The 10,959-nt window shown below is 38.9% G+C and overlaps 1 protein-coding gene and 1 non-coding gene across 2 annotated transcripts in view; both read left to right on the top strand.

Annotated features, from left to right (window-relative positions):
• Positions 1-10,959, top strand: part of AGXT2 (alanine--glyoxylate aminotransferase 2) — a 93,911-nt gene that overhangs the window by 48,375 nt on the left and 34,577 nt on the right. Inside the window, exons 5-7 of the mRNA XM_049767689.1 lie at positions 3,176-3,270; positions 4,863-4,956; positions 5,610-5,703. Of these exons, the coding sequence (XP_049623646.1) occupies positions 3,176-3,270; positions 4,863-4,956; positions 5,610-5,703 (283 nt within the window). The remainder of the gene's footprint in view (positions 1-3,175; positions 3,271-4,862; positions 4,957-5,609; positions 5,704-10,959) is intronic.
• Positions 6,884-6,987, top strand: LOC126002781 (small nucleolar RNA U13). Its single transcript, XR_007493418.1, has one exon. It is a non-coding gene; the product is annotated as a small nucleolar RNA U13 (small nucleolar RNA).

The raw sequence follows: 10,959 nt of genomic DNA on the forward strand, positions 1-10,959 counted from the left end.
AACATTGATTCTTCCTGGAAATTTTCTTCCTGGGTCTCTGGGACTCCAATGATTCTTAAGTTGTTTCTGTTGATCTTATCATAGACTTCTATTTTCGTCTGTTCCCATTCTTTGACTAATTTTTCCATTGTCTGCTCATTTGCTTTAAGTTTTTTGTCCAATCTCTCCTGCTGTATGGAATTGTTATGTATCTCATCTTCCACAGCACCAAGTCTATTCTCAGCTTCTGATACCCTGTCCCAGAGCTTATCCATTTTGTCATTCACTTCGTTTACTGAGTTTTTCAGGCCTGTTAGTTGACATGTTATTTCAGTTTGGAGTTTTGTCATTTCTGCCTTCATATTTTCTTGGTTCTTATTAGTGTTCTGTTCAACTCGATCCATGGTTTCTTGGAGTCTGTTGAGCACCTTCCATATTGCTAGTCTAAAGTCCTTATCTGAGAGGTTGATTAGTTGTTCAGTCATTATCTGGTCCTCAGAATTGTCATCTTCATTCTCTATGTCTGATGCTGGCCTGCGCTGTTTCCCCATTGTCACATTTGTATTGTGGGTTTTTCTACGTGTTGTAGTGGTATTCATTGTCTATATGATGTAGGCAGCACACTCCTCTGGCTCCTCCCTTTCTGGATGGGCTGACTTGCCTCTAAGGGAGGGGAGTCCTCCGTGGATGAAGCCTCACACTGGGTCAAATCTTAGGCCCGAGCATGTAACAGAGAAGACAGTCCAGAGAGAAATGTTTGCTTCTGTGATATAGCGCCGTTCTTAGTGTGATTTTTCCTTCTTGTTGCAATGGAGTTCTTTCCTTAGAAAGAGTGCACGGCCGCGTAGCGAAGCGGAGTGGCCGTGCTCCTCTGAGCCTCTTTTTGCCCCACTCGCAAGAGTTTCACGCAAGAGGACAGTAGACAGACATAGACAGGTCACACTCACAGTCTTTCACAGCTGAGCCCCACTGGGCCGGTGTACTTTCGTGGATTTTCCCCGCCTGGTGTCACACACAGGGAGCCAGCTTTTGCAAAGGATAGCCGGTTTTTATGCTCTGAAGTCCCTCCCTGAAAATGGCGTCTGGGCGAGCGAGGTTTCTGGAGGCTCTTTTTGCCCCACTCGCAAGAGTTTCACGCAAGAGGACAGTAGACAGACATAGACAGGTCACACTCACAGTCTTTCACAGCTGAGCCCCACTGGGCCGGTGTACTTTCGCGGATTTTCCCCGCCTGGTGTCACACACAGGGAGCCAGCTTTTGCAAAGGATAGCCGGTTTTTATGCTCTGAAGTCCCTCCCTGAAAATGGCGTCTGGGCGAGCGAGGTTTCTGGAGGCTCTTTTTGCCCCACTCGCAAGAGTTTCACGCAAGAGGACAGTAGACAGACATAGACAGGTCACACTCACAGTCTTTCACAGCTGAGCCCCACTGGGCCGGTGTACTTTCGCGGATTTTCCCCGCCTGGTGTCACACACAGGGAGCCAGCTTTTGCAAAGGATAGCCGGCTTTTATGCTCTGAAGTCCCTCCCTGAAAATGGCGTCTGGGCGAGCGAGGTTTCTGGAGGCTCTTTTTGCCCCACTCGCAAGAGTTTCACGCAAGAGGACAGTAGACAGACATAGACAGGTCACACTCACAGTCTTTCACAGCTGAGCCCCACTGGGCCGGTGTACTTTCGCGGATTTTCCCCGCCTGGTGTCACACACAGGGAGCCCGTGTTTTTTGGTTTTAAAAGTCAATCAAAAAATGAATTTTTAATAATACAATGATGGAGACAAATAGAGATTCTGGATGAAAGTGTGATGCTAGACTGATTTTTTTTTTGCTTTTTGTATTAATTTTTAATTCTTTTTTTTTTTTTTTTTTTTTTTTTTTGGTTATTGGGTCACATCCGGCAGTGCTCAGTGGTTACTCCTGGCTCTATGCTCAGAAATCTCTCCTGGCAGGCACGGGGGACCGTATGGGATGCTGGGATTTGAACCACTGACCTTCTGCATGCAAGGCAAACACCTTAACTCCATGCTATCTCTCTGGCCCCAATTTTTAATTACTTTTTATTAAATGAAGTTATATGATTTACATAATGTTCTTGGTGGTTTTCCATACACATAATTACATCTCCAGTGTGCTCATTTTCCTCACCTAATGCTCTTCCCATTAAAATAATTTCCATCACCAACTCAGTTTCATGAATTAGTTCTTCTCTTGTGTTGCCTATGGATGGGCCTGTGTTCATAATTACACTTAGTACAATGACGAAGATATGAAAACAAACTAAATGCAATGAATGGGTGAAGAAGTTGTGGTATGCAATGGAATATTGTGCAGCTGTAAGAAAGAATATAATCAGGGGTCAGAGTTATAGTACAGTGGGCAAGGTGCTTGTTCCACATGCATGTGACTGACCCAGGATTGATCCTTCAGAACTCCATATAGTTCCCTGATCAGTGCCAGGAGTGAAGCCTAAGTGGGAGGAGCAGGGAAAGAAGAGGAGGAGGAGGTGGAGGAGGAGGAGGAGGAGGAGGAGGACAAGGAAAAGGAGGAGGAGGCAGAGGAGGAGGAGGAGGAGGACAAGGAAAAGGAGGAGGAGGCAGAGGAGGAGGAGGGGGACAAGGAAAAGGAGGAGGAGGCAGAGGAGGAGGAGGAGGAGGACAAGGAAAAGGAGGAGGAGGAGAAAGAAAAGAAAGAGGAAGAAGAGAGAGAAGGAAAAGAAAAGGAAGAAGAAGAAAAAGAAGAAGAAGAAAAAGAAAAAGAAGAAGAAGAAAAAGAAGAAGAACAAAGAAGAAGAAGAAGAAGAAGAACGAAGAAGAAGAAGAAGAAGAAGAAGAAGAAGAAGAAGAAGAAGAAGAAGAAGAAGAAGAAGAAGAAGAAGAAAACAAAACCATGCAATTTTCTCTAACATGGATAGAACTAGATGATATTATATCTTTCCTTCAGGCAGAAAGACATAAATACAGAATTGTATTACTCATATATGGAATCTAGAAATATTCAGTATGGTATACTCTGTTAATAATTTTGTGAAGCATATAACACCTAAATTTTTTTCAATTGTCAAACATCTGTAGCTTTTAAATGTTGGATTAATTAACCTGAAGGAACTTTAATAATCAGAATTTAGGATACACAGAGTTCAGCAAACTTGATTATTGAATAATAAAATGAAGACTAAGGCCATGTGTCTTTCTTTTCCCTTCAGGTTATTTTCTTGACAAACAGTGGCTCTGAAGCCAATGACCTCGCCATGCTGATGGCCAGAGCACACACAAATAATATAGACATCATTTCCTTCAGGTAACCATACCGGGAATGATTTATCTTTAATCCCAATACTCATATCAATCTTATGAATACAGCTTGTAAAGAAAGGGAGCCTCTCTCAGGGACATTATTTTTTTTTCACTATAGGACTTATAGCAGAATCAGTCATATGAATCTTATGGAAATCCCAGTGAGTGGGATTCTCAGCCAAATAATCTGACCCAAAGAAGGGTGTGTGTGTGACTAAGGTAACAGCTTGAAATCCTTGTTATGTCAGAAATCTTCAATGGAATCAAAGAGGTCACTTGACATCTTTGGAGCTTTTAAGATATAATGTTTTCTACATGGCAAGTGATATGCTCTAGTCTATGCCCATAGAGTCTACTTGCTTTGTGCTATGACAGGAACTTTTTCAATCCTGCATATAATCAGGACATATCTGTTTAGTTCCTGGCACCAACTGCACCATTTAGTTACGATTCTTTTTAAGTTCAGCAGATAGCTATTGAACCTTGAAGGTTTCTGCATCTTTGGGAAGCTTCTGAGAATCAATCATTTAAATGATGAATTGTAGACCTTTTATTAATAAATTAATCTTAAAGATAATAGAAGACTAAGAATTTTGCTTGATGTTACTCTCTTGGGTAATTTTATATTGGCATAGTTAAACTAGTCTCTTGTAATTAAATTTATATAATAGTCAAGAACAATTCAATATAATTAGATGGAATGAAAGATGAAATTCTGTTTTTTCTACTTCTCTGGCTATAATTTGTCTAAATCATAAGATTTGATTTCCACTAGATTTCCACTAGATGTATTGACTGTGGTACCTCCCAATACTTCATATTCCATGTACAAAACATAGGCAGTTATAACAGTCAGAAGAAAACACTATGGAAGAAATATGGCATTTCTTAGAATACAAAAGAGAACCAGGATTGACATTTTACCTAAAGAAAAACTCCAGGAGATATGCAAACTGATTAGATCAGAACTAATCTATTCAAAGTCCTCTAAATCTCAATGCTTGCTTCTGTCCCTTATATCATGATAAACAACCCTTCTCTGCACTCTTAATATCCCTGAATCCTCATTTCAGGGTGATTTTGATACAGGAAATTGTCAAGATTCACTTGAAGTCGCCATTGGTGATTAGAAAGACATATTCTATTTCAAAAAGTAAACTAATCTATGTTTCTTATATGATGAATAAAGTGATTTATATATATATATAAGATAAGTCTGTAGTGATGAGCTACTGCTGCTTTCCAAAAGAAACATTTGGCTTCTCAAGGCAACTGCTTTGAAGATTAATATTAGCCAAGGCATTTATGGCATGGTACAACGGATGAGCATCCCTGCTATAGCATCAACAAAGAAGATGAGTATTAAGGTCAGAGTTTCTAGCCAGATGCTCGCCAAAGTTTCATTCACAATATCAGACTTATGATAGAAAAGGTAAGTAAATCTGACCTAGGCTTAGATTTGCTAGAAATTAGAGGCATTGAATGGCACTGTGTTCATGTTCACTTCTTTTGCCTTTACATTTTCTCCTGTTCTACTCAGCCACAGTACCAAAGTAAAATGAATTAAACCTTCTCTCCATTGTGCTTTTTCTACAGAGGAGCCTACCATGGATGCAGCCCTTACACTCTTGGCTTAACAAATGTGGGGCCCTTCAAGACAGAACTTCCTTGTGGTCTGGGCTGTCACTCGGTAAGTTCTGAAGCTTTTTGGTTTTACTTTTGTCTCAAGGCTGCTGGGATAGTAGAATTATTAATTCAATTTTCCAGGCACACAGATTAGAAATGAATAGAAAGTCTACCTTTAATTTGACTTCATCAATTTGAAGACCATTTAGGAAAATGTTTCCTAGAATGGTCTTCATGGTCTGAATAATAATTAATGATGGATTTTTTAATTTATTTTGCTTTTAAATAAAACCAAGTAAGTTGAAAGTGAATTCATTGAAATTAGTTCTTAGAGCACTGAATGCATAAAATTGGTATGTAGTCATCCTATGCTCACCTTCTGTTCTCATTTGCTGTACCCACTTTTTCAGTACCAGAATTAGACACCTAATTATCCTTATTCTTTCTAATGGCCTTATCCGCCAAGCCCTTGAGCAAGTGGTTTCTAGGCTAACATTGAAACTAGTTTCCTTTGTAATGTGCCCAACTGATTTCCAAGAAAAAAAATGAACTTCCTCAAGGCAGAATATTAGGTTTTTATTCTAAGTGAGAAAAGAATAAGGAAGGAATTTCCATATCAAATTAAGAAACCCTGTTCCTTTTATTAGAAACATATACTCCCCCCAACTGGCTACCTGTTGTTCACCTTTTGTCAAATTTATCTTCTGTCATTTGCAGACAATGTGCCCAGATGTCTTCCATGGCCCCTGGGGAGGAAGCCACTGTCGAGATTCTCCCGTGCAAACCATAAGGAAATGCAGCTGTACACCAGGTCCAACTGGGCAGAGAGGGGTGTTCAGCGTGGGACAGGGTGGGGACAGCAATGGGGGGGAAGTAAGGGCTTTACCTAAAGGAACACCTATTTCTGAGTAAAGTTTGAACAAATAGGAAAGGGAAATAAAAACCACTCCAAGTGGAATCAATATGACTAACATACCTGTCACCTCAATGCATCCATCTGGCTGTAAAAAAGGCACCACCAACTATCAAACTATCAAAGTTAAAATGAAAATCAGACACTCACCAGGAACTTAATGAAAGATTCTTTCAGATCTATTAGTAATAATTCTACTCACAATATAAAGAGATTATTTACAATCTCCAAGGGAAGAAAGGGAGAAGGAAAAAAATACTTTTTAGAAATTACACAATTCTAGTCCAGAAACTTTCCTCACCAGGACGCAGAATGCCAGCCAAAATAAGAACATCTGTCAAAATACAGAACATTTGTTCCTGAAGGCTGCTGGTATCTTTTGCAAAAGTTGGAAAGGCATTTCTCAAGAGGCAGTTTTCATTGGTAAATCACTTTTTTTTTTATTTTTATCTATTCTTCACAAGAGCGAGAAGAGGTAGAGACTCAGGATATGATTCTTGCATATCAGTGAATGTCCTTCATGTTTTCTATCATGGTTCAGGATCCCATGAAAATCTGTTTCTAAGTAGTTCTGTAGGAAAGAACTAGATGCTCCAGTCCAAAATTCTTTAATGGAATCATTTGAGTCACTGGATTGAACAGAAGAATTCAAATGGAAGCCATAAAAATCAGCTTTAAAAGGAAGAGAATTCATCTTCAATCTTAAATGGCAAAATGGAATTTCAGAGATGAAAGCCTGAGCACTGGAACAAAATGTCCTGGTCACAAATTCTAAAACCATCAGAAAGTTTCAAGCTTTAATTCAAGCAAAGTCCACACCTAAGAATCTAAGCAGTTGTCAGGACCTGACTTTATCTTTTCATTCTAAAGCAGTGCTCCTAACTTCTGACCACCTCACTCACACTGATGTCCCATCAGAATGAGCTTGGGCTGCCTGTTGGTCAAGATTGAGGACAGTGAAGAAGTTAGTCTTTCAGTAACTAGAGGAGAGTTCTTGGCAAAAAGCCAAATAATAGCAATAATAAGTGGAGACTTAGCTGAGGTTTTTTTGTGTATGGCATCAAGAACTGACTTCATGATCCTTTTCCAGTTCATAAGCATGATGATCGGGTTTTCACAAGCCTGTGTGATATGTGCCTCCCTTCAACCTTGTTATGACATCGGCACATGACCCTTCTGACATGAAAAAAGAAAAAAAAAAAGAACTGACATTCATTACATGGGCTGCACCTTCCAGACCTTAATCTGACAGCAAACCATAGAACAGGATTCAAAAGCAAAATACATTTCCTTTCTTCCCTGCTGCTGCTTCCTTGCTCTCTTCTCCCCTGCCTCCTCCTGCTCTGAGGCCTTTTCGCTGCCTTAGACAAGCTTGAAAATTCCAGTGCCCCACAGTCATCTCTCAAGAGGTCTCTGAAGTCTAAATGTTAGTGACAGACATATATTTTTGTTTTTCTGTACCATTGTCTTTGGCTCATCTTAAATCAACTGTTTTCTTAGCTCATCTCTTTGAGAACCAAGACTTATAACCATATCTTTTTTCAATTTTTATTGAGACCAATGTGAATTACAAGTCTGTCTTTCACAGTTATATTTAAAGTACATAGTGAGAGAGAATAAGGGCATTTTCCACCACCAGTGATGACCTCCCTCTGCCACTGTTCCCAGCATGCATCCCATACCTGCACACTTAGCCCCCTGGACTGCTAGTGTAACAGGTCCCTTTTGGTTATAACTTGTTGTGGTTAGGGTCTCTTTGTTGTTATTATTGTTTTTAATTTTTGGGTCACATCCAGCAGCACTCAGGGGTTACTCCTGGCTCTACGAAATTGCTCCTGGCAGGCTCGGGGGACCATATGGGATGTCAGGATTCGAACCACCATCCTTCTGCATACAAGGCAAATGCCCTACCTCCATGCTATCTCTCCGGCCCTTGGTTTGGGTCTCTTGATTCTATTGTCATTACCTATGAGTTAGGTATTTAATAATGATAATTTTTTATTTCTGTTCAATGCTCATGAGACTGCTTTGCCACTGATATCATCCACCTTTTTTTTCAGTTTGTAGAAGATATAAAAATATGAGGCAGAACAAGATGATACATGTTATATGCTATAACCATATATTTTAACAAAACTATATTACCAAAAAAACTTGATCCCTCTCTCATTTCAGGACCTGAGAAATGTTTAGTCTTTGATGTGAACATACCTATTTATGTATGTTTACAAATGTCTCCCTGGTTCTAAAACATTTTGAGTATAGATGAAGTCAGTTCCTAGGTTCTCTTGAGTTTGTTCATGGGGTACAAGTAGGTACCAATTTTGGCCAATGTTCTCAGCTCAGAATTCCAGCATCAGTCCCCCCATTGGCAAAGGCACCCCCCTCATACAAATCTGGTGTAGGTGTTTATGTAGTAAACTTCATTATCTTTCTGCACCACAAAGCCCACCAATGTTTCTATACCTTCTACTGGCCATACCATTTTCTTGCAAGATTCCTTTTTCTTTGGGAATTATTGTTCATTCTTGATTCCTTGTTCTGCTTCTCTCTTCCTGTGCAATCAGCTAACATGAAAACACTCCTATCCCAATTCGGTGACTTGGAGAACATCCTCTTTCCACCTCCTGGTTGTTGTCATGGTGACACTGCTTCACCAAGTTGCTCTCCAGAGGCAACCTGACCTAAGGCTACAAGAACAAGCTGACAAAATAATGTGAAAAAAGTTAAGAGCTTTTGAAAATATGTCTAATCCATTCTTTTGGGTCTTGCTAGGCAGTTCTTTCTTCTTAATAAAAAGCAAAACAAAACCAAAAAAAAAACCAAACAAACAGACCTATCACTGGGAACACAGGTCTCTAAGTCTACTAAAATCATAACAAATAACTACAAATTTGGTTTTTATACCCTTTTCATTGCTTACTTTCTCAGAACCCCCTACTCATGACTCATACTAACCAAGGGTATAATACTTTTCTGCCCTTCAGTCTTTCCAAATACCATGTGTAAATCAAAGATATATTTGAGGTCAGGTAATGTTTTTTTGACTTTTTAATGCTGGGAAGAAGTAGAAAATATGCTTCCATATAGATGTTCACTGGAAAATTTTGTTCTTATCTCTAATCTTCAGGAACCATGTCTCTATGTAAAGACTGGGGGAAGGATTGCTTCTAAGAACACTGTCCTTGAGGTCTCCCATCGCATCCACTTCTAACACATTTGTCGCTGTACTTGTTATTGTTTGTTTTGTTTTGTGTTTCTTGCCTACACCTAGTTGTGCTCACCTGGCTCTGTATTCAGAAATTGCTTCTGGCAGGCACAGGAGACTGTATGGAATGCTGGGGATCTAACACAGGTTGTACGTGTGCAAGGCAAACATCCTACCCTCTGTGCTATCACTCTGGCCCCCACTTCTTCATTCTTCTTATTGGATAAAGCTGTAAGTTCAGAGATGAGATAGCATTGCTTAGAAAAAAAATTATAGGTGTAGATTAAAAAGCTTGAAGCTTAGCTGTGCACTGGGATTTTTAGTTTTCCAACGAAGAAGACTTCCTCTCTCATCTTTTCCTGCTTCCTTGATAGTCTGTACTTTCAGAGATGGCACAAATGAAAGCTACTAGAATTTAGAGAAGTCTTCTGGGTAATTTTGCTCCTCTTTTTTTAATTCTTTCCCACTCACAGGAATTTTTGTCTGGGTGTACAATAAGGCTTATAGTAATGAAGTATCCATCACATCTGCAGGAATATTTCTAACAACTTTAAGTAAAACAGGAAGGTCAACCTGGTATTACTATTAAGACAGTTGTACAGAATTAATAGATATTACAGGTAACAAGATATTACACCTAAAAATCGTGGATAAAACATGAAGCACATCCTCTTCAAAGCATCCATACAAGGAAGTAAGAATTCTCAGAAACCCAAAGAAGTATTCAAGCACTGCAGCCAACTTGACCCTGAGAGTATTTGTCAGAGCTGGTTAGCTAGAGTTTTGTTAATTTGACTCTATGGAGAATGGGGGACAGATTTGAAAACCCAGGATCCAGTTAGGATGAAAACTTTCATAGACAGGTGCTCCATTTGCAAAACTAGAAACTCTAAATAAATAAATAAATAAAATAAAAAACTAAAAACTCAGTAACCGATATATCTCCAATGATATCTTGATACAAGAATCTACCAAGGACATGGGCATTAAGTCCAAGTGGGGATGAGAAGAAGAAAACACCACTGTGACTTAAAACTAGCACTGGATAATGGTAAGGTTTTTTATTCTGAATTCTCACTCTGTTGAACTCACAACTGTCATGAACCCTGCAGTGATAATACTCACGGTGCTAGAGACCTAAAAGGCAAATATTCTTCTGGAGGAAAGTCTACCTCTTTCTAGCTTCCCAAACTAGCTTTCAAAATATACTCAAAGGTCAGAGAAAAAGAACAACACTAACATGCTTTCCTTGGATGCAGCTGACATGGGTTTGAATGCTAGCACTGCATTTGTCTCTTGAACACTGTCAGAAGTAAACTCTGAATACAACCATGTAAGACACACCCTCCCCCCAAAAAAAGAAATCAAATTTTCAAATCATCCTCACAAATGGAATCAAATTCCAAGAAAAAATAAAAAGCCTGGACTTGCAAATAATTTACATTCAAGAAAATAAAGCTCTTTAGTCAAGATACATATAGACAGACACATCAGGATTTTAAAGAATGGGAATACCAGGAAGACTGCTGACTGACTATGTGCAATATGTTTAAGAAGAAAATAAACTATAAATTTAAAGAAATATGCAAAGGATTATAGACCAAAAAATGACAAAACATTTTGAAAAATGTGTGTCCTCCAGTAAAGTAGCAACTGAAATTTAAATTTTTCAGGTTTATCTATCAACAAATTAATTCCAATCAAGAGACCCAGAGATGTAGTTAAGGGTAGAAAATGTGCCATGCATGACTGAGGCCTTGCATGCATGGCACACTAAGTATCCTGAGTGTAACCCCCACTGTAACTGACAAAAATATTTTCAGATAAAAGATAGTTTATAAATTAATGTAGATAATTTACAAATTAAAAGAATTGGAAAATTCAAAAATTCTTGAAACTTGACTTTTTTTTTTAATGAAAACAAAAATCTGGCAAATGAAAATTTT

The sequence above is a fragment of the Suncus etruscus genome, chromosome 2 (assembly GCF_024139225.1).
Source record: "Suncus etruscus isolate mSunEtr1 chromosome 2, mSunEtr1.pri.cur, whole genome shotgun sequence".
NCBI lineage: Eukaryota > Metazoa > Chordata > Mammalia > Eulipotyphla > Soricidae > Suncus > Suncus etruscus.